The 24,656-nt window shown below is 36.8% G+C and overlaps 1 protein-coding gene across 4 annotated transcripts in view; it reads right to left on the bottom strand.

Annotated features, from left to right (window-relative positions):
- Positions 1-416: 416 nt before the first annotated feature.
- GALC (galactosylceramidase) overlaps positions 417-24,656 on the bottom strand; it is a 42,317-nt gene continuing 18,077 nt past the window's right edge. For 2 of the 4 annotated variants that reach the window (XM_081968379.1, XM_081968381.1), the window contains exons 7-17: positions 23,863-23,990; positions 17,883-18,038; positions 17,113-17,237; positions 15,077-15,204; positions 13,253-13,342; positions 11,579-11,668; positions 10,428-10,572; positions 9,629-9,809; positions 7,741-7,901; positions 6,915-6,991; positions 417-4,878 (exon numbers count right to left, since the gene is read on the bottom strand). In XM_081968379.1, coding sequence (XP_081824505.1) covers positions 4,735-4,878; positions 6,915-6,991; positions 7,741-7,901; positions 9,629-9,809; positions 10,428-10,572; positions 11,579-11,668; positions 13,253-13,342; positions 15,077-15,204; positions 17,113-17,237; positions 17,883-18,038; positions 23,863-23,990 — 1,425 coding nt within the window. In that variant the 3' untranslated portion in view covers positions 417-4,734. Of the gene's footprint in view, positions 4,879-6,914; positions 6,992-7,740; positions 7,902-9,628; positions 9,810-10,427; positions 10,573-11,578; positions 11,669-13,252; positions 13,343-15,076; positions 15,205-17,112; positions 17,238-17,882; positions 18,039-19,929; positions 20,061-23,862; positions 23,991-24,656 lie in introns of all 4 variants that reach the window. The other 2 variants (XM_081968378.1, XM_081968380.1) reach the window with 1 other exon arrangement.

Genomic DNA, 24,656 nt, shown 5'->3' with positions numbered 1-24,656 from the left:
AAAGGAACACTAGGCCACTATCAAGAAAGAAGAGGAGTTGCCCGGGGGGCATGCATGCCCCAAAACATTAACTTCTGATTTCCGGCAGGCGCACTGGCCAGCAAGTCTTCCAGTTACTGCCACGCATGCACGTATGCCAATCAGCTACGCAGCGCACATGCGCACGCTGTAAAATGGAAGACCAGCTCTTCCAGTTTCCGGCACTGCCTCACACACAAAGGCCAGCTGATTGGCACGTGCACATGTTTGCCAGAAACCTAGAAGAGGAACGGCTGATGCCACACGTGCCAGGAGAAAAGGGCACGCGTGCCATAGGTTCCCCATCACAGCTATAGGTTAAACTCAGAGAATATGACTAACCCAGAAAACTTTCATGACTGAGAATGGACTTGAACACACACACAAACACAAACAAGAACAAATCAAAGATTTAAATGACATTTATTTTTTGTTTGAAACATTAGGAATAATAAATAATCAACCACATACATCAGGCTATTGTTGAAACATCAAAGCAGTTTCTTAGTTAAATTAAGCCAATCTTATGACAAACATCTGTAATTCCATACATGGACACGAACTGATTTTACACAATTGTGGTGCACAGTGCAATAAAGGCAGGCAGGCAGGCATGCTTATCCCTGAATTAGTCTTTTCCAACTAGTGTTCAGACTGGTTGGAATGCGCAAGTTCCCAGAAGGAAGTGGTTGGGGGAGATAACTATATGCAAAGGATGTCATGTGTCCTTAGTAATGTTTTTGCAATTCTCAGAAAGCTCACATTTGCAGTCTTATAGTATTCATTAATTTAATAACTTTAAGGCATTCATTTCAATCTTAAATCCATCTTCAGTATTTGTCGGGCGGGAGGGGGGTTACTAAGGGGGAAAAAATTAAGAAACCCATTTTGCTCTTTGTTTTATCATGCACAACGAAACAAAAAAGCAAAATATTTTGACCCTGTCTGCTCTGATGATATGAGTTACTTCATCTGCAACTTTCAAGTCTATTTGGGGGAAAAATGGCAACAAACAAAAAACAAATCCTGTTTAGTCCATCCTTTATATTCCCACACTACAAAGGAAAAGAAAGTAGGCATCATTTCAACCTCCAGTTTTGAACACCTGGCCAATATAAGATATCAAAATTTATTTAGTTGCTAAGCCATTAGTCTTTAATGATGAAAGTTACTTTTTTTTATCTCTAATTCAAAAGAAACTTTTCCTTTTAAGATACGTGTTTAATTTTGATATCAAACAATATTCTACTAATAAAAGAGGACAAGCATTTATCCTATTATTAGTTTATTAACTGCATGTAAGTATATTTACCATTGGCCAATCTGATCATCTTTTGTCTTAAGCTAAGCCATAAACAAGTATTTCACTCATACCTTTGAAAACTTTGAATAACCATACTTTTGTATTTGCCTAACTGGGTATCAACAACTTACAAGCAAGCTACACTGTTAAAGCTTGAAATTTAATTTAATATCCTGGCTAGGAAACAATTGCTTTGATCTAAATAATACGTTTAATTGGAGGCTTGTGGTTTAATCATGTCTGGAACAGACAAACTGTTCTGTAAACCAATACATTATCAACTGTAATATCTTGTCTCAGAACTCTCTTTGAACTAGACGAGACAGATATCTGTGTGTCACTTAACAAAGATATTTTGTAATGCTATCTAGAGGATAAACACAATTTTATCAGACTCAACTTTCGAAGTAGCATATCCAGTTAGCTTTCCAGTTTTTTGAATATCAAAAGTTGACACTGCCTAGAATAAAATAAAAAGAGACCCAAAATTGAACTATTTTTTGTAAAGGGGCACAGTTTTAAGAAGTTACCTATTCTTTCTATAAAGCCAGCAATCCGTAACACTAGCAGAAACAGGGACATATTAGGGTTTCTTCAATGGTAGATAAAAGGTGAGAAAACATAAAACAAGATCCAGGTATACAATCTATATAATTTGCAACAGCAAAGGTTTCTGATTATTAATAGTAACAAGCAAAGAAAACGAATCCACAACCCCAACCTTTCCTGGCATAACTTGTCTTATATAGACTTTTCATCTTTCAGCTTCATTTGTCAAAATATGAACATGAACTGATCAACGTTGATCAGGACCTTATATGCTTCTGTTGAGCAGTTATGGAATTCTGTGTTAATATTTTTCTCCAACTATAATTATTTAGTATACCTTTGCAATTATATATTCAGGACAACTTAATACATTCTCATAGAGGACTATTTGCTCTGCCTTACAAATTGTCACTTTGTGTTAGTTTTATTGTCCACTATTTTGTATTGGGCACCTACTCTGTACCCTTCAAAAGTAATTAAAAAACCCTGAAACTAGTTAACTAATAAAATATCAATAAATAAGCAAATTATTTTACCCTTCAATATTAAATTTCATCAAAAAGCATAAAGGAACATTGGCATTTGCAAGCTAATGTATGTGAAATATTGTTTTTATGCATGGCTTTTTATTCACGAAAGCTAGGGCCTTGATATATACACCATCCAGAGATACTGATGCTTGTGCAATTCTTTGGATTATAAATTTTACAATTTTACTGCTCGTAACGTCCTTATGCAATAGTATCTTCATATGTATACTGGCCTGCAGACATGAGATAAAACAAAGTCTTGTGAATTTTCACCACCCACAGGTAGTCCTCGACTTAAACATAAATGAGCCTGGAATTATGGTGGTAAGTCATGGCAGTTGTTAATCAGATGACCATGTGACAGTGTCCAATTTTACATCCTCCTTTGTGTCATTTGTTAAATAAATGTGACAGTTGTTAAACAAATCTGTTTTTACCAATGGATGGAGGTTTTTTGCTAGAAACCAGAAGTAAAAGCCAGAAACCAGCAAAAAATACCAAAAATCATGGTCACGTGACCACCAAACGCTGAAAACAGCCATAAATCCAAGCCAGTTGTCAAGACCCCAAAATGTGATTAGGTGACACATGTGATTAGGTGACACATGGCTTAGGACCTAGTTACTTGCGGGATCGTATTCTGCCCCATACATCCCTGCGACCAATTCGCTCGCACAGAGAGGGCCTCCTCCAGGTGCCGTCCACTAGACAATGTCGTGGGGCGGCGCCTAGGAGTAGAGCCTTCTCTGTGGCGGGCCCAGCCCTGTGGAATGACCTCCCTCCGGATATTAGGATTACCTCTGACCTCCGCTCCTTCCGTATTAAGCTTAAGACCCACCTATTCCAAGCAGCTGGCCTGGCTCAACTTTGATCTAACCATATCGCTCCTGACGGGTTTTTAACTGGGTATTTTAATTATATTTCTAGGGGTTTTAATACTGTATTTTAATTGTTTTTATTTTTAGCCGACCTCCTCCTTGTGTATGTCTTAGTATATGTCTTTGTTATATGTTTGTTTTGTCCACATATTTATTTCGTATGTTTCGTTGTACGCCGCCCTGAGTCCTTCGGGAGAGGGTGCGGCTAAGAAATAAATATATTATTATTATTATTATTATTATTATTATTATTATTATTATTATTATTATTATTATTATTATTATTATTATTATTTAGAGGTGGTGCAGCCATCAGAACTGCAAGAACAAGTTGTAAGTAGGCCTGGAGAGGTCCATCATAATTTTGAAGTTCACTAAAGACCACCTATACACTTTTTTTCTTCTTCAATGTATAGTCAAACACAAAGAAGAAAACTATAAAGCTATCTGGGTTATTGGGTTACCAACCTAAGATTAATAATAGGTATTTTCAATGTGTTTGCTATACTGTTATTATTGAGAGGTAGTTTAAAAGAAGGCATTTCACAAAGAAGCCAGTCAGTCGTAAGTAGGCTGGGTTTTTTTCTTCATTATAATTAGATAAGTGTATTAAGACATGTCAGGGTAATGATGAGTTAAAGCTGACCAGACAATGTAAGGCTGGAGCTTAAGATGATGAAATGAGGTTGAGTCAGCAGAGATATTGCTGTTTTAAGAAGCCACGTTATTGCTACTTTAAGAAGTTGTCTATATAAGAGAGGCCACATGAGGCCGCCTCTCTCTCCCAGTGAATCTCTTCATGTTTTATCTTCATAGTAGTTCTCTATGTAGAGTTGGAGATTGATTGGTTGCCTAGCTGTGTCGTGTGTGTGTGTGTGTGTGTGTGTGTGTGTGTGTGTGTGTGTGTGTCCTGTATGCCTTGTATATAGAAGTCTTGTATATAAACCACTGTTTGTAAGACAAAACTCTTTGTCCTGTAGTTTGGGTTGTCTCAAAATAGTAGTCATGCTATGCACACTCTGACAAGACATTAGAAAACTAGGAGTAAAATCTTATGTCCTAGTAGAAGACATATAAATCCATTTAAATTCATTATTCCTTGCTTCATAACAAATATGAGGTATTCCATCTGATTGCAAGGTGAATTTTACACCCACACAAAATGGACTTATTGAAATAAGAAATATTGAAAGCAGAAATTCTATCTTAATTGTAACAGCTTGATTTCTATCAGTTAAAGGGATAGGACTGTGCCACATTTTCATTTACAGCTTGCACAAAAATGTTTTAACAAGGATCTGATTTTCAGAAGGAAAAGAAGCAATTTGTAGTCAAAAGAACATTTGAATGTATACTAACATTAGCAGGAAACAATCAAAAATCTCCATAGCATAATTAATTATTAGATTAAGGTTTGACTAGGCACACTCAAAATCGACAACGTATGATGGAAACCTCAGCTGGCCTCAATGTGAAAATTATCAAATTGTGTCAGTTCAAAAGAATGGGTCCCAATAGCTGCCCAGCCATTATTTGGAGTGTGTGTGGTGACATTCTCCCACAGAGGATAGCCATTCAACATGCCAGCGATATAGGATCCCTGTCAAAAAGAAGGGAAAAGTACAAATTTGTATTCAGTCAATATTGTTTGATGAAGCACATCATGAGGCAGAAAATAAATCTTTCTAAACCATTTGGAAATATTTGCCCACAAAGCAAATGCTAGATCTTCCATTTTGAGGGAGATCTGCATTGCAAGTGCTCCACTGAAAATAAATTCACAAAATATGTACACTGGATTGAAACCAGAAAACAAATCATGGCCACATTCTATAACCAAAGGTCACCCCTCCCACTGACCTGTATTTGCACCATGCATATTTATCCATAATCTGGATACTCTACAGAGATATGGAGTTCAACTCTCAGAATTCCCCAGCCAGCCTGACCCTTTCTGAGACCTCTGGAAGTTAGAATATTAGAACTGAGGAGTGGGAAGTGGATAGTTAGGGGAAATTGGTATAGCTTGCTATTTCAGCGTTATTTCCAGGTGAATTAATTCCTATCATTTCAATGTCACAGGAACAACAAGCTAAATTTTCCCGAGTTTTTTTTATTTTTTGTTCTCTTAGGTATCGTTTTAAATATACATTCACATAATTGTTAATCTTCTTTACATTTACAATTCTTATACATTTATTATTTCATTTAATAGGTTATAATATACAGTCTGGGTTGCTTTATTTAACATACCTTCTGCCTGTTGTAACACCACCTTGTTTTCCCTTTCTTTTCACCCTCCCTCCCTTCTCTACTTACTTACTTCCTCCTCTCCTTCCTCTTCCTTCTTCCGTTACCTTTCTCCTATTCCTACTCTTCCTCTTCTCCTTTTCTTCCTCTCTCTTCCATCCTCCTCTCCTTCCCCTTCCTTCTTCCCTTACCTTTCTCCTATTCCTACTCTTCCTCTTCTCCTTTCTACCCTCTCTCCTTCTCTTCCTCTCTTCCATCCTCCTCTCCTTACCTCTTTCTTCTTTCCCCATCTTCCTTTCATTCTCTCCTTCACCCTCTCTTTCTTTTCTATTATTGTAGGTGTCTCTTTCAGATCTCAGTTAATATTTCCTTGGGATGGTATTTCCGCAAACCCAAATATAATTTGATATCATTTCTTATTCCCTTACCTTTGCTAATCTATCCTAACTATATTTTCCTCCCCTTTATATCTCGCTTTTGGATATCTATATTTAATTTTTTTTTCTGTTTTCCCCTTCTCCCCTCCCCCTTTTCCATTTAACAATGCATTGTCTGGGTTCTATATCTTCTCCCTACTTTCTTTTCTAGTTTCCTTTCTCTAGCCAATCATAAAATCTTCCCCATGTCTTGAAGTACTCCGTTCCTCTTTATCCTTTATTTTCATTGTCAATCTATTCATCTCTGCACAATCTAATATCTTTTTTATTATCTCTTCATCTGTTGGTAGCTTATTTAATTTCCAATTTTGGGCAAATACAATTCTTGCTGCTGAAGTTACATGTATAATTAAATAAGTATCCCATTTCTTGAATTTCTCTGGGATAATACCTAGTAAATATATCTCTGGTCTGAATTCTATTTCTTGTTGTAACATTTTCTTTAACCATACCCTTATCTTAGTCCAATATTCCCTTGCTTCTGCACATGTCCACCACATATGATAATAGGAGCCTATTGATTGGAACAACAAGCTAAATTAACTGGAGGATGTCCATGTTATTTCCTCTATTTACTTTTTATCACACACACAAACACACACATGTCCAAAAAATAACTCAATGTTGTACAGTCCAGATTTTAGAAGTAACAGGAAAATATGTAAATACAATGCATCCCAAGGAATGCCTTATAGATTAAAATCTGACTTCAGGAAGGGCAATTCTCGGAAAATATGTGGATAGACAGGTTTTAACCTGCTGGGATTTCTTGTATTAATCTCTAAGAGGCTATTCTTGAACAAAGGAACTCTCTCAGCATGATACTACTGAATTGCAGCTTGTCAGGTAGTTGAATTTTAATACCTATGGCTTAATGAGATAGCAGGCCTTTATTCCTCTTTAGGAGTTAATCAGCTTACCAGTATTTGGATAGCACTTCAATGCTTACCTTGAGAATCAGAGTGAGTGTATGCCATCTGTTTGCTCGCACACCAGATAACCCTTTCATTAAGATTTCAACACCAGCTACAAAAGAATAACATTTTAAAATGCTTTCTCTATCTAGAAAGTGAACTGAGATGATGTGCCACACAAACTCTAAATTTCAACACAATTAAATAAAACGAAATTAAAAGCGTACAAGAATACAATATAATTAGTATATTATATTCAAATGCAGTGATACATTTAAAAATAGGCTAAGAATAGAAGATAGTTTTCAATATTGTAATTTATTTGGTGTTGTAATGTTTGTGATACACAACACATTTTGAGTGCATTTTCAGTTTTGAATATTGAAAAAAAAATGCTCCAACTTCCACCCTTTATTATGATTTAACTTTGTATTAGTTTATCCAAGTATAAAATACAAAGGAAAAAAAAGGAAAAGTAAGAAGAGAGAGGGGAGGAAAGAAGGGATATATTGTAATGGGAGAAAAGAAGAAGAAGGTACCAACTTCTGACTCTCTTTAGAACAGTAAGAGGTAATAGAATAGAATAGAATAGAATAGAATAGAATAGAATAGAATAGAATAGAATAGAATTCTTTATTGGCCAAATGTGATTGGGCAAACAAGCAATTTCTCTTTGTTACACAGCAGTATGTACAATTTCTACCCTTCCTAACATCTGCAGACAGTAGGTTGTGTAAGATTCTGAAATAAGTAACATGAAAGATTTGTAGGGCAGTTATTAAGTTTCTGAGAACAGAGGACAATCCACCTATCCAACAGCCTCCTCCATCATGCTGCAAAAGTTAAACAGTAAGAACTCACCGAGATCTCCCGTAACTTGATATGTGCCATCAGGAAAAACCCAGAAAAAAATTCCTTTGGCAGATGCAATATATATACCACCTTTGTTTATTCTTCCTGCAATGAATGCTCCTCCTTTATTTGATTCTATATAAATATCACAGCTTATTATGATATTTACCCTGCAAGAATAAATGGAAGATGGATAAATATTGGACTGATTGGGGGGGGGGGGGTAGTAGATACTAATTGCCTTAATGTTTGAATAGTCTTTCTCTTGCTTATTTTGAAATTAGAATTTGTAAGAATAGAAGGGTGATCCAGTTCATAATTATAATGTCAGGGGAGTGATATTTTTCTTCCTGCTTCTCCCCTAAACACCTAAAGTAATATTCTAAGTATAATAATGATTTATTTAGGGCTAAAAGTTATTCCATATAAGATTTCCCAAAGGAAACTGCTTCATCTTAGATTATTTTTAGCAAAGATGAAGTAAGACACATTGTAAATGATATTGGCAATTTTTGTAGAACCCAGACAAAATCCACCTTCAAAACTGCCTGATATCTTATAAGATTTTAAAATCCTGATTCCAACAAAGCCAACACTTCACAATACTTTAAGAGTTTTTAAAGTTTAATTTGGGATGCATTCAATACTATCTAGGACTATTGAAAATGCTATATTGAAAATGATATAATATATTACAAATATTATACAATTACAGAAATACTGCACCTAAAAACACCCCTGGAAATACCTCTAAGAGAAACAGAGATGCAACTATCAATCTCTTTAGAAGAACTGAATCTAAAAGGATAATCAACAATATTACATAATGTTCCATTTCTTTGGCTACCATGCTCCTAGCTATATGGGCCTCCATTTTATTCCCAGGTGCATTCTTTTCTAGTTTGGTATAGCTAAGGAAGAAACAATATCAAAGATAAGATCAGGGGAAAGACTGCTGCAATAGGGAAGAATTATATATCAGAATGTTGTTTCTAATTTATTTGTAAGCCACTCCGTAGATTCATTTTTAAAATTGAAGGGCACCACAGTGTCTTAAAATAAGTAAGTTTATTTACAGCAATTTTTTTTCCAGAATTCAAGAGATCAAATAATTTATACTTTAGAATATAAGTCATATCTTTGTAACAAGCCTATTTTCAAGAATACCACCAATAGCTGGGATAACTTTTGTTGTAGGAAATATGTTCAGTTCTCTTTTAGCAATGGCTTCTACTCATCAGCTTCTCATTACACTCATTACACTAGGTGGCAGTCATAAATTAAACATTATGTAGCGCAAGGTTAACATAAACATGACAACACCTCAGATTCAGCAGAAATGGCCTGTTATGGTTCGTATCTACAAAGGAATTCCATCTGATGGGACTCAGGAGATCTTTTGATGATGTGACGGAATAGATTGGTTACAATCTCATTGGCCTTTACGAAGTCCCTGAAGACTTTGCTATAAAATTAGGCCTTGAAGTTATTTGTTTTAATTATTTTACATTATTTCTATATATGAGTTTGATGAGATGCCATAGTCACATATGTGACAGAGGTGGGTTGCTCCCGGTTCGGCCTGGATCAGGCAAACTGGTAGTGGCAGTGGTGGAAGGCTCCGCCCACTTGCCTGGACACGTCTGCACATGCGCAGAAGCTTCACACGCATGTGCATGTGCGAACCAGTAGTAAAAAAAAAATGGAAACCCACCACTGATACGTGAAATGGGGAGCTATGTAAAATGAATGAAATAAAACTAAAATAAATAATAGCCACAATGAAGCAAGCTATCAAAAAAAGTTTCTCTGCAACTGTAAGTTCACTGCTATGCCCACATTTCATAATAAACTTTGGGCTAAACTGAAAATGTACTACAACACATGTGCTACATACCAATTATAGCTGCCTATAATGCTGATTGTGTTCGTTGCATCAATAACCCAGGTTATAGGTCTCTGAGTCACCACTTGTCGGAGTGTAAAGACATGCTCCCCTGGATCAGAAGTGTTCATAAAATATTCAAACACTCCTGTTTGATCAGCAAAGTATGGTGCTTCACTGAAAGGTGGGTTGCCTATTTGAAGAACATAAATTTTATTATCTCAATCCATCACAGTCATAGGTGTCCACATTATACAAAAGTAGAAATTTCTTAGTTGCAAAAAAACCTCCACATTATAAATGTTTCGTCATATGTACTGAAAAAATTGTTTTTATTGTCTTAACTGATCTCTTCAATGTTATCAAGCTAAAACAAATTTAAAGGCCACCAAGAACAGTCAAGTGAAATCTGTATGTGATTGGGAACAAGTGGGCTCAAATCTCAGTATTCACATTTTTTTGTGATTTACACCAACTGAGATGCTTTTAAAACTAAAAGGCAGCAGTCCAATGAACAAATGCATGAGCTACCCAATTTGAAGCAATAATCACCAAGCAAAGCTAAATAGTTATCTATCATGGATGGTTTAATTTGGATCCCTGTCCAAATAAGAGATTAGACTTAAGATTGTCAATAGATTCTCACACTGTATTGATTTCTAGGTTTACCATTATAGATTTCTGCTCCTTTACTATTGGGAATGCTAGAGAATGTATACTGTTGATGAGGGCCCTATCCTTGACAAAAATGATTAGTAGCCTAGGATCATCAAATAAGGAATTCTCTCAAAATAGCTTGATATTGACTTACGGATATTGAAATCATCTTTGTAAGTGGACGGAAAAGGTTGAGAAGGAGGAGGTTCTGAGAAAGAGCCTTTATGGCCAGTGGTTAGAGTTGTCAAAGTATAGATTTCATCCAAGCCTAAACTTAGCGTCAATATTCCTTCAGAGATCTGCAGAGCAAGAAGGAGGACAAGTGAGCAAGTAGTAGCAGTACATACAGGGAAGTCTTTCAGAGCATTGGAAAGGATTCATTCTTGGACCACTGGCAAGAATGCGACAATTTGGTCTAGCACTTAAGGTACCAAACTAGAAACCAGGAGACAGTGAGTTCTAGTCCCATCTTACCAGGGGTGGGCTGCTGCTGGCGTTACTGCCAGTTCACTTCGCGTGTGCATGCCGCACATTGCTTGCACATGAGCAGTCGCTTGTAAATTGTTCATGTGCTCAACATTATAAAATAACAAAAAAACATGCTGGCAACGGCATGAGCAACCCGGGAACTGGTTCAGGAGCATGGTTAGCCTGCCACTCCTATCAGTTCAGCGACCCAGTCACAATTGCCACTACGGCTCACTCGAACCGGTAGCAACCCACCTCTGCACCTTACATATGGAAAGCAACTGAGTGACTTTGGGCCAGTCCCTCTCTCTGCCCAATCCACCTCACAGGGTGATTGTTGTGGGCAAACTAAGAGGAAGAAGGATATATACAGAGAGCTCCAAATAAATGAGTTTTAGCTGCAAACTATCATTCCAAGTGATTTACTACATTTTCAAATCAGCAATTTATTAGGAGAGAGTAAGGAGTTATAGGTAGACTAAATTTTTGGTTTTATACACCACCTGGAGTCCATTGGAGTTGGGCACCTGTAATCAATTTAAAATAAATAGGACTTATAGTTTTAACATTTAGAGTGCTCATATTTCATAGATGCCTCATTAAAAGCAGAAATATGTTGCCTGCTATGACAAGAGGAATGCATTTCAGACATGGGAACTTCATAATACCTTTCCTAAACAGCATTACTCTTTTGTTATAGAAGCAGTTTTGTAGAAGATGGCATGCAGGCAAATGCTCTTCCTTTGCATACCTTTAGTTCCTCCGATAGATTCTTAAAGGCAATATCCATTAACTGCATCAGAGTCGTATTAACCCTTTAACTTATGGGGTACTCACAGTTTTAGGCCCAAGTGACTGAAATAATGTAGAGTTGGCAGTAGAAAAATCAAGCTTGGAATACCACATCTGAAGAGATTTCAACTTGTTCTGGAGAAGAAAATGTTTACATTTAATTTTCTTGAGGTACTTTATAGCCACCAACATAGATGGTTTTTAAATTAAATGCATGAAGACGACTAATAATATCTACTAGCCAGGATGACAGTGAATTCATTTTAGCATCAGAATTAGTGAGACTCTTAATTACTAGTTATTAAATAGAACATGAGCAATAAGATACCGGTTTGCTCATATCCTCTTTGTGGGCTCCACACTGGTATCTTTTTAGTCACTGTGAGCCATTGGATATGATTAAATTGACCGTTGGTCTATCCACCACAGTTCTATTGTAGTGGTTTAGACAGGAGGCAGTGGCACAGCAGCAGAAAATAAAAATAAAACTCTAAACTAGGAATTCAAAATAACAATCATCTAAACACCTTTTTATATAGATTAATAAATATCAGACTATTGAAATTACATAACTTTCTTTAATTTTTCAATGCTGCAATTCATTTTTGGTAATAGGTTTATTTATTTGTGTTGTCTGGGTACAAATCATTTTAGGAAATAATAATCAAGGTGTTAATAACAATATTCATTGCATTAATATCAATTGTATTATTATTATTATTATTATTATTATTATTATTATTATTATTATTATTATTATATTCATTTTCGTTTATGATGAATTCAATCTACTCCATATGAAATTGCTTCTCTAGTCTTGCCTCTCTCTTGATAGAAAGCTGATTCAAAGTCTTCAAAGTTGACGTATTTCATAGACTCAACATTCAGAGTTTAGAACTGAACTATTCTTCCATGTGTAGATGATTATCTATTTTGACACAATCCAAGCACAATATATCCAAAGTTCTTCCAGGATTGACATTTCCACATTTTTGAAAGATAAGGATTAAGGATATCAATGTATTGTTAAATTAATTGCCTTTAAAAAGATCTCATTCACCATGGCTATAATATTTGACCAATAAGGAATTACATATTTACCAACATTCCTTGAAATTTATTACTAATGAAGCTTATTAACAGACCCAAACAATTTTTAAAAAATTTTTAAAAAATTAAACAATTAAAAAAATGTTGAATGCTGGGGAAAAGTAGCAAACTGCATAGATAACAAAAATTTTAACAGTATTTATTTCTATTTAAAAACCTTTTCAAAATCTCAGAAATTCAATTTAAGTTCCACTTAAATATTTTAAAACCCATTAATAAGCTAATAATTATTTTTTTAATGGAAGGAACAAACATCCAGAATTTCCCTGCTCAAATTAAGTCTTTCTTGGAAATCTGAGTTACGTAGCAGAAATTAGTATTATAATCAGATCACAGGCAGGCAAAACACTGCAGTACCATGAATCTGAACTGCACCACTTTTATTTGTTCATGGACAACTTCTGACAACAGCCAATAAGATAGGGTTCATAGGAATGGAATTTGTCCCTCAATTGGTTATATGTAACATTCAACTACATAGTCACTTTAAAAATGCCAATCATTATAATTACTATAGATAAACAAAACAAGCTAGTGCCTGATCTTGTTTTGATCATCTATTCTCTAAGGCGCCCGACAGAGTGATTGAGGTACAGTTCAATTACTTACAAAGGATCCTTTCAAGTGGAAAACTGCCTTTTGGGGTGACACAACATAGGGAGGAAGTGGTGGCCTGATGCACTGTGAGTGGTTGTGAGTCTAAAAATAAAGAATAAATTGCACAGATCAAACATCACCTCAAAATGTCATTCCTTTTATTTCCATCATTCAGACTGTACATGACGTTGCTTATTTAGATAGAGTGTCACCCACATAAAAGCATAATTATCACATTCTGGAGAATCAGTATGTATGTATGTATGTATGTATGTATGTATGTATGTATGTATGTATGTATGTATGTACTGCAGTGGTGGGATTCAAAATTTTTTACTACCAGTTCTGTGGACATGGCTTTGTGGGCATGGCTTTGTGGGCATGGCTTTGTGGGCATGGCAGGGGGAAGGATACTGCAAAATCCCCATTCCCTCCCCACTTCACTAACCTGCTTTTCAGCTCCGTTCTTCTGTACATGGCAACAAAAGAAGATCAGCTGGGAGTCTGGGAGACAGTGGGGGCGGGGCCAGCCTATTTGCCGGTTCTACAAACTACTCAAAATTTCTGCTACTTGTTCTCCAGAACTGTCAGAACTGGCTGAATACACCTCTGATGTGCTGTATATATTACTTTTTTTAAAAAAAAGTGGGGTGAAAAGAAAAGGACAGAAGAGAAAGAAATCTCAAGAATAGCTCAATGAGAACTGAGCTATGTTTGGTGGCCATGAAATACTGACCACAGGAATAGAGGGTGAGAAGGTTTCCCCACCCCATCTCTGTCTCGGTCTTTGTCTCTCTCCTAAGAACAGTGTTCTGAAGAGGCTATAAACCACAATGCAATACTCTGCAATAATAATTCTGCTTGCAACTTATGTCTAGGATATCCCCTTCAACTGTGGGAGTGAATGGGAGTGAGAAGATCCCAGAAACTAGGTTATTCTATCTGAAATGCCAAATCAGGAAGTGGAAATACAGCAACACACAGCAGTACACACAGCAATACACAGCAGTAAAAAAACAACACACACACACACACAAAACATAATCAGTAAAAACAGACCAGGTTTGCATTGCTGAATCCTTAGAGCATAATGCAAGACCTTAAGATCACAACTTCAAAATTGTTAAAGAATATAATGAACCACAATCATAAACTTATTATCTATTGTGTCTCTGAAAAAACTCCAGTTACAAGGATGTGGTTCAATGTAAACAAATATAAATTTGTGTAATATATAAATGAATAACTTGACTTTTGTATTGCATTTCAAAATGTTTTTTAAAAATCCTTTATACATACTATACCAATAATTTATACTACAATCCTGTAAAATAAATCAATATAACATATCCCCAGAAGACAATTTTGCTTGTCTAAGGTCTCTTCTCGAAGCCCTATCAGAACTGAGACTCAAAGAAGGCACTTCTCATTCACAACTCAGTCTTAGGGACTATATTGGACCAATTGAAAAGACACTGGTACAATGCTCCTCATAGAGAAGCATTTATTTTCAATATATATCAGCAGGTGGCAGCATTTGACTGATTTTGTGGGGGCTCAAAAACTAAACTGTTATTACTTGGATGGGAGAATATCAGAAACTACTTGGATTACAGACTATACTGAAAGTCGGGAGAGAGGGGGGAAGAAGAAACCCAACAGCAATTCATTTTCATATTGTTGCCATGAAAACTCCATGGATGCATTCATGAAATTAACAGGAGTCAAGAGCAACTCAAAGACAGTATGCCTCCATAGCATTTGTACTGTTATGCTTCCATAAATTTTATAGTGTGTGAAATCAATACTACATTAGACTTTGCTGAATAACATTACCATTGTTTCAACGACGATGGTCAGATTGCCTAGCCCATCAGTCAGAGCCACGAAGCTTCCCCCATTTTTCAGATGCCCATCTACTTTCAGGTAATACCAGCCTGGTTGGGTGAATTGTGTTGTATGTGCTGTGTTAAAACAAAAAAGGAACACTAAAACCTGCTTCAATGGGAAGAAATAATAATAAGGTCAACATAAAATCACATGAAGAAAGGAGATAGCTCAATTGTCCTACAAGTAAGTAATCAACTTGCTCTGACTGCAGTACCTATACATAGTTACAACTCAAAGAAAGGTCCAGGAATAACTTCTTGTAGGAATGCAGATGGTTATGGATTTAATTCAGAAGAGCTCCTTCATAATGTACAGGATCATGAATGCAATATCAGTCTGTGACTCAATAAAACTACTGTGTTTTAGACCAGGGGTCACCAACCTTTCAGAACTCAGGGACCACTAAATTCATAATTTTAAATCCCGCGGACCACTAATATGATTTGCCTAATGACTGGGTGGGTGGGCGTGGCAAGGTAGTCATGTGACTGGGTGGACATGGCCATCTCGATGTCACTCATGTCAAGGGGCACCTAGCCAGCCTCTACTTGTCATTCCTCGTCTGCCTGCCCGGGCTCCTTAGAGCCCCAACAGGAAAGAGTTGCTGGAGCTAAGCAGCCACCATGAGAAAGAGTTGGCAAAACAGATGGTTCAGGTCAAATTGGATATGACCAAGAAGGAGGCTCAGCAGAAGCACCTTGTTGAGGACTACGAGCATAGCCTTTCCAAGCAGAGAGAAGACCTGCGGGAGTGCAAGGCCAGGTGCCAGCGTCTGGAGGCTCAGCGGGCTGAGATGATCAGCCAGTTCCAGACCATGATGCAGTCACACTGGAACAAGGTTCTTCGCCACCAGAGACACTTTCGTCTAGCCTTCGCTTAAAGCCCCACACCAGGAGGCTGAAGCAGACCCCAAGATGGAATTTCTGCCCCCCCTCTGACCCGCACAAAAAGATTCAGAAGGGGGTCGTCTTTCTGCAGCAACACAAATATACATTGCACATATCTGGCTCAGGGGGAGTAGTTTGAGGATCCCTGATTTAGTGCAATATAAAAAATGCAAATAATTTTTCTGCGGACCACCACAAATTTTCGCACAGACCACCAGTTGGTGGTCACTGGTTTAGATCAACAGTTCACAGCCTCTGCTCTCCAGCTATTCCGGATTTGGTTGCTTATAAATCCCAGACAGATCACAGATATTGTAAACTGGAAGGTTCCAGACTAGGCTCCAGTCCTAATTGTCAACCTTCTGAATGAAAAAGTATTTTGAATGATTAAGCAATAAAGTAAGAACGGCATTATGTTCTCATAAAGTTATGAGCTTATTAAAATGTAGTTTGAATTCAAAACCTGACTGAGTCAGAAATCTGTACATGGGAAACAGAGTGAGCCTACGACCTCAATTTTGATAGGACAAAATGTCTGAAATCATTTCAAATCGACAGTAGTCCTATGAAGCTACTCTATTGTGCAAAATCTTGCACACTTGTTGAAACAAAACTGTTTTACTCCATGCACATTCTTTTATAAAAGCTATGTATTATTCATTTAGAAAGATTCTGCTATACTCCAACAAATATTATAATTCAAAACAATAGATATTCAATATGCTACTAAATGGGTCAACATGCATTTGATAACTGGAAAAGTTTATGTCTAACTCAGTAGTGGGTTCCAGATCCCGTTGCAACCAGTACAGTGCAACAAGGCCGGGCATCCACCACATGTATGCATGCAGCATATGCGCGCACACGCAGAGCATGTGCATGCATACTTACCGCTCGAGATGCTCCAGCTGCTCGTTGGAGCGTCAGGAAGGCGCTGTATGCGCCATGTGCGACAGCCCTGAACAGCTCAAATACTGGTAAGGAGCATGGGCGAGCGGGTGGGTCCTCTGGAGCACCAGAACAGTACCTGGTGCTCCTGGCAGGCACCGGTATGCCCGGTCGTAACCCACCACTGGTCTAACTTTTAAAATGTACCTGTGGCCCATATAGGAGAATTCACAGTGTAATGTCCACTCCATGGTTCTTCTGCTGTCATTAAACCACACTTTCCAAAGGGCAATCCTTCGTAGTAACTAGCCACCAAATTCCAAGCAAGAGTGCTAAGAACAAGGAATAAGAGAAAGAAAGGAAATTATTAATTATATTCCACTATTCGTAAACCAAAATCTTCCAAGTGATTTTACAAGAGATAGCAGCAATCATTAATAAAATCTCAATAAATAAATATATGAATAAATGGAGATGGTTACCAAAGGTGAAAATACTGACACAGACTAAGCTTAGAGAGGTATTTATCTGCCTGCCTTTCACTTTCTTCTGAAACTTTTCACTTGAAGATAACAGCGCAAAAAATCAAAAGGAAGGGCTTCACAGAGGTTTAGACAATTAAGTGGCCAAGCAAACATCCACCTATTTAATTCATCCCAAGAGCTACTATATGTTGATCGATCAAGCACAACATCAGTATTCACCAAGTCACATATTAAGAAACACTCTCATGGGGGGATATCTGTAGAATAAATGTTCTTGTTATGAACAATTCAGCTTTTTGGGGGGGGGGGGGGAATAGTTGGTCCAAGTTTCATGCACATAATTATTTCATTTGCTAAAATGAAATAATTTTAGCAAATGAAATAACCCAATTGTCACTGCCAAAAGAATTAAGCAAGGTTTTCACAATATTATTTGATACAGATTATTGTCATGAAATACACTTTTACATCACCAGACGTATCGATACATACGCAGTCATGTTCCCATTTACATAATTTTGATTCAGGATTCGAGCCCAGCAACCAGTACCCACTTCATTGTTGAAAGTACTGTAGTCTTCAGAAGACCAGAGTTTCTTTTGGGTTAATTGAGCACTTTTCACTGTTGTTGTCCCTGGGTAGTGAGCCCTAGACAGTGAAAAAAGTATACGTTTTAACTCCAATGTATAAGCATTTTATTAAGTAACATTCTAGAAAAGTGAGGAAGGCATGGTGTCTTTTCTAATAACGGTATTTGCTCAGGGCTTCAATTTTTGATGATTATATGGAAAGTTGAGAATCTCAACTGGTCTTAAATAACTCATAGCTCTTTCAAGGGCACTTCAGCAATCTCTTTGATCCCATCTATTCTCCTTAGCATTTACTTTTACAGCAATAATAAATCCATGACATAGAAAATAAAAGTGTTCATGCATGAATTCAGGAATAACATTTAAAGGCTACCATTTACAATGTGAACGCTCAGCATTTATCCAGCATTTTAAAAGTCAGAAATGTTTGAAAAAAACAGAAGAATAAATCAGTATGATAATCCCTGGATTGCAGCTGGCAAGTCTTAGCCTCAGTTTTCTTTATGGCTGTCTGGTAAGATCAAAGGAAAGACAGGATTTTTAAAAAGGATTTCCAGGGTTTCACTTATTTACCAATGTGGCAGTATTACTCTCATTACTCCTGAGCAGAATTTAGAGACTTAAATGTCTCAATGCTTTTGATTTATGTATCGATGTATTGATGCACGAGTCTAGATTCCTTTTGAAATGTAGCGATGCAAAATAACTCAAACCTCTATCTTCATTTAACAACTAATATATTCTGAAGTCTAACACCTGGTACAGAAGTCCTTGCTATGGACAGTCTTGTCAATCCAACAATAAATCCTTCCATAAGAGACTTAATATCTTAAACAATTACAGTATGTTCAAAGTTCTTTAAAAATACGGACCAGCACACATTAGAGATCACTGTGACTGGGGATTTCCATTGGTTCATTTTGATTGGGGGAGGGGGGAGAATCAGAGCAGAAGACCACTTTAGGATTTTCTTTCTTTTTTTCAACAAATACACAACAATTACTTTCATTTTCCAGCCACATTCCTCAACAAGACTGTTTTCACTATGCAGGCAAAGATCATCAGTGTTCCTTTGTCAATCCATCTGGCAGATGTTCTTTTTCTCTCTCAGGTTGCTAAAGCCATTTTTCTTTCATCATCTTCAATCTTGTTAGAGACCATCTGTGAAAGGCATTCCCTCCTCCTCTTCAACTTTGGCAAGTCTAGCCTGGATTTCCCTTCCTTTGCTTCAAGAGGATTTAAATTCTCCTGACACACCAGAACCAAAAAAGCTTTAGCAGTGACACTGTCTAGCCCATGTTAGCTTTATCAGACATCCATGAGTTTTCCTAAAACCAAAAGCCAATTTTCAGCAGCCAGAGCTGTCTTCCATCATCTAAGATGCCGGTCATTACACATCTCCAAGAACTTACACATCATTAAGTTCTCTCCAAGATCTCCTTCCCAGAGCATCCAATGAGTTTTAATCTTTCACTTCTAATGTCAGCTGAATAGTTTTCTTTGGAAATCTTTTCTATAAGATATTAAATCATTCCTATTCTTATCTAATAGCTAGAAGAAGCACTCTATGTAGATATGTAAATAGCCAGCAGGAAACCAGGGCTGAATGCAAACTATTATAATAACCATGTACGAAAGACAAGTGGAGCAACTTTTATTCACTGGAGAGCCACTGAGGTGCTACCTCAGCATATGTCTACCGAAATTCTCAGTCATGCAGATCATGGTTGCCCCAAAGGGTGTTTTTTTTCTTGAAGATGTTTTGCTTCTCACCGAATAGCTTCTTCAGGTCTGACTGAATGATGGGGATTGGAAGGATTTATATTCTTTGCAATCATATGATATGATATGAGTCTTCCATTCCCCACTATTCAATCAGAACTGAAAAAGCTTGAGATGTGAATGCAAGGGGTTTTGAGGAAAGAATCAGTTGTGTAAAGATGCCCTACCCAATAATATTGACTGCTTCGTGGAGCTCAGAGTCAGTGAGCATGAAAAAGGTTATTGGTTCCCAGAGGTCATCGCTGGCTATGATCTGCACTCGCTGAAGGTCTTGCTTATCCAAAGCGTACCTTAAAATCTTTTAAAATAAAGAGACAAGAAAAGTAGCATTTTACTCATTTTCATTCATTTATTTATGTATTAAATTTGTATGCCAGCCATCTCTCTGCCCATCACTTGTAAGAAATAAATATTTAAAAAGCCAAAATGTGCAATTTATTTTGCTGATGTCTAGCTGCAAAACAGGCATCTCTCTCTTTGACAAATGCATAAATGTGAATAGCAATAGTACTTAGACTTATATACCGCTTAACAGTGCTTTACGGCCCTCTCTAAGCGGTTTACAGAATCAACATATTGCCCCCAACAATCTGGCTCCTCATTTTACCGACCTCAGAAGGATGGAAGGCTGAGTCAACCTTGAGCTAGTGAGACTCAAACTCAAGTCTCAAGACTTGAGAAGAATTAGTGTTCAATACTGCATTCTAACCACTGCACCATCACAGCTCTTGATGTTACAATAAACGCCAGCATTTGTTCTGCCAAAGGGGAAAATAGAGCAAGATGCCACTCTCTTCAGTAAATTGCTTCATTTCTAAAAAATTTAAATGGACAAAGTTCATAATAGTTGCTTTGGATAGTGAGATGGATGGCATATAAATTAAATAAATAAATAAGAAAGCGCCATGGACAGGTTGGAGAAACAAAGAGGAAAGCCTCATTCTCCATACAAAGGTATATATCTCCTGCAGCAAAATTTAAAAAGTCTTTTGCAGGCAAATACCTTTCATTTCAGAATAAGAACATGCCGAAGAATAAACAAATCAGGGCAAAATCCAATATCTGTTCACACCACAGAATGTTCTCCCCCTTCTTCCCCACTGTGGTCCGCGTGTCCCACTTTACCCCATAAGTTTTTTCCAGCCCAGAGAACAGATGTCTATGGAGATTCTCATTTATCCAGGTTAGGGTTGTCCCATAAGTGCTTTTTGAAGAGACAACTGGACTTGTTTTTTTTCTTTGAAGATGTTTCGCTTCTCTTCCAAGAAGCTTCTTCAGACATCATCCAGTCAGAGCTGAAGAAGCTTCTTGGATGAGAAGCGAAACATCTTCAAAGAAAAATAACAAAGTCCAGTTGTCTCCTGAAAAAGCACCAGAGAATAGATGCTAATGATGCACAGGGAGGTGGGTGGAGACAGAGGAAGAAAAAATAATTTCTCTCTTCCGCTGATGGAAGTACTATAGCGCTGTCAATGAAACAATTTCTCCACCCATATTTACTCAACAGTGTAACAAAGATCTTCAGTGAAATTGAATTTTAGATTACGAAAGAAAAATATCAATAAAAACTCACAGAGCACTTTTGTACACTTATTGACTGAAGACCATTAACCAACTTAGAAGGGCCAATTCTCTGCAAAGCTATTAGATGAGACCCAGAATAAGGTTCAAGATTTGAGATTATCTACAGGATTGCAATTTGAGCCAAATTTATAATGTGCATATAGATTGTGACAAATGAATCTGAGATGATAAAACACTGAAATATTGGAAGCAAATAAGATACTGTAAAGACCAAGAAAAGGTATGCAACATTCTAAAAAACAGAGCAGCTAAGGCAACAGGGGAACAGGGGAATTCTAGAAAGTTATGATACCCTATCGCATTTTGTAACTTTTAGAAAAGAAAATGTTTTCTGAATGGGGGAAAATATTTTTTTCTACAGAGAGGGAGGGAGGGAAGGAGGGAGGGAGGGAGGGAGGGAGAGGGAGGGAGGGAGAGTCAAATTATGCCTTCATTTCATCTTATCTGTTAACCAGATTTCTTTCTATATTAGTAGTAACATGATATTGCACGCTTATTGCATAGGTTCAGGATAATGCTGGATCTGAACTCTACAATAACCTTATTATTTAATAAAGTGCCTCACATTTCTCACAAAAATCATTTTTAATAGAAATCAAACACTGTTCCATTTTAAATGTCTTAAAATTTATCCACTGAGCAATGGACTTTTCAGTGCATACAGCTACACTCTAATGGTTTAGGTCAGGGGTCAGCAACCCTTGGCTCTGGAGCCGCATGTGGCTCTTTCATCCCTCTGCTGCGGCTCCCTGTCGCTGGTCCGCTCCACAATTGATAGGGCTTCCAGTTAGGACAGGTAGAGGAAAAAGGATGCCACACTAGGAGGAGATTTCCAGCCAGCAGAGGAAAAAGGACACCATGCTCAGAGGAGACTCTATGGTGGGGAACCGGACTTCTGGTTGGCTCAAGAATTGAATGGGGGGCTTCCAGTTAGGACCTTTGTGGCTCTTTGAGTGTTGAAGTTTGCCGACCCCTGGTTTAGGTTAGTCAAGGAGTTAATTAATGCAGCACACCTAGACAATGTATTAGATAGCCATAAAATCAAAGCACTGAAAATATAGAGAATAAGATTGGGTGATACGGTTAAGTAAATCAGACATGAAAATTGTCACTGATAATCACCAGGCAGCATGTTCACTTTGGAAAGGTGACATTTAAATGCATAATGTACAACACAGTCCTGCATCTCTGGCAGGGATAAAAATAGATGATTTTTTTTAAAAAAATAAAAAATGGATTTTTTTGAAATTTAAATTATATATATATTTCTTTTTAAATCGTATTTTTTATTTTTGTCATATTTATTTTAATAAAATGCTTTTGGAGTACAAATCTATCTAAAGATAGTTTTCTATTTAAGATACATTAATAATTTAGTTTATTCAGCATGAAATGGAGCTTAGTTATGTAGCACGAGGCTGTATATTCTGCAATATTTACACTTTTGGGAAACTCATTCCATGAATCCAAGCTAATTGCACTCTATTTAGGAAACTTTCATTTTGTTTGCAAATAATAATATTAAAGATTCTAACGACCAGCAGGAATGAGTTTAAAGAGCACCTGTCATTTCAGATCCATCATGGCAGCGCCTATTAGCAGGCATCCACTCACCTAAAGCCCGCCACATCCCTCACCTTGTTGTGTCACTGATGCATCACCAGCTGTCCCATTAAAGTGAATGGGACGGTCGATGAGTCAACAGCGGGTCAGAGATGACAGTTGCTCTTCAAAAATTATTATTTAAATCGAGTTGATTTAAGTCAAGTCTTTTTACTAATGATTTAAATCGTGATGTAAATCGAGTTGATTTAAATCAAATCCACCCTGATGTCTGGCATTCAAAACAACTATGATACAGATCAAAAAGCAAAATGAATATATTAAAAATACCACCACAAATAGAATAAAACAAAAAATAAAACCAAAAAATGGAGCATTTTCCCAAGAAGTGCATTCTTAATACAGTAAGACCACTACCGCTGAAAAGGGCCAAGCAATCACAAGAAATTTCCTCAGAGTTCCTATTCTCTTCTATTGGTTCCTTAATAAGATAATCTATAGTGTTTTAATACTCCACACAATCCTATATATATATATACAAGTATATCAACAACTCTTAGACTTTATGCCACCAATTTTCAAAATTTCCCCTAAAGATCAGCAGATAGTGAAGGTCCTAAGAATTCTGTATTGATATGAAGCCTTAGGTTCTTAGGTTATCCAAAGGAAAGAAAGTCACTATTTAAGAAACATCCGTGGAAAATACTATATGAAACAAAACTCGCATAGTTACAGAAGATAGCAAAATGATATTGGTATCCCATTAAGCTACTACAAATACCATACTCAGCTGGAAGTAAAACTAGTGTCAAGTGCAGGGCTGGAAACAAATGATACTGCAGCCCATGCATATAAAAGCAGGATAATCAAGCTTATGTCCAAATTCTAATTAATACAAAGCTTTATATACATATAATAGATGAATAACTGTTCCTCTGTATTTCCACACTTACCCTACTATTTCAACCGCGTCATCTAGATAAGGATCGACTAGCATTTGACTGGCAAAGTCCCAATTTCCATCTGCAGCAACGATGCCAAGGGTGTTTAAACCCACTCTGTCCAAAGTTTTGCGAAGTACCTTGGTAACAGATAATATTACTTGAAGAATATTTTTCACCAACTAAGGAACATGACATTAGCTTAAAGGAACGAATAAAGACAAGGTAATCAAGTTCTGAAATGAATAATTAAAAAGCTAAAATAATATGTGCTGTTGGCTTGCCTAGATTTCATAGTTCTCACTAGAAACTGGCACTTTTTGGTGATAAATCGGTTAGTAAGAAACATTACTTGTATGAGATTGGCTACTTAATATGCATATCACAACTAAACAAAGAGGTAGTGATTCAAAACACTACTCCCCCAAATCTATTTTATAAGTAATCAACAGGAAAAGAAGTATGTATTACATGGACTATCTCAAAGGGTACTTAGGTGGCATTAATACCAATGCCACCTAACCAGAGCCCATTCTTATTTCAGAAGTTGAGCACTGACCATTCAATATGAATTTAATACCTAACCTGGCTATTAAGAAGCACATATTGAACTCAAACATTTGAGAATTCTTTTAAGTATCTTGTTTTAAATTAAAAGATAAACTAAATTACTATCAGTGTTCTACACAGACATTCCCCAGAATATTAAACTTACTTTACTTACTATCTAATAAATTCCCATTTTAGGAAAGACAAAGTTTTTTTCATAGCTGTATAGGCTAGAGCAAGTGATGACTGCTAAGACT

Source organism: Natrix helvetica, assembly GCF_964273705.1.
Source record: "Natrix helvetica genome assembly, chromosome: 1".
NCBI lineage: Eukaryota > Metazoa > Chordata > Lepidosauria > Squamata > Natricidae > Natrix > Natrix helvetica.
Note: the sequence above shows the minus strand (reverse complement) of the source record. Positions and strands in the feature narration are given on the sequence as shown.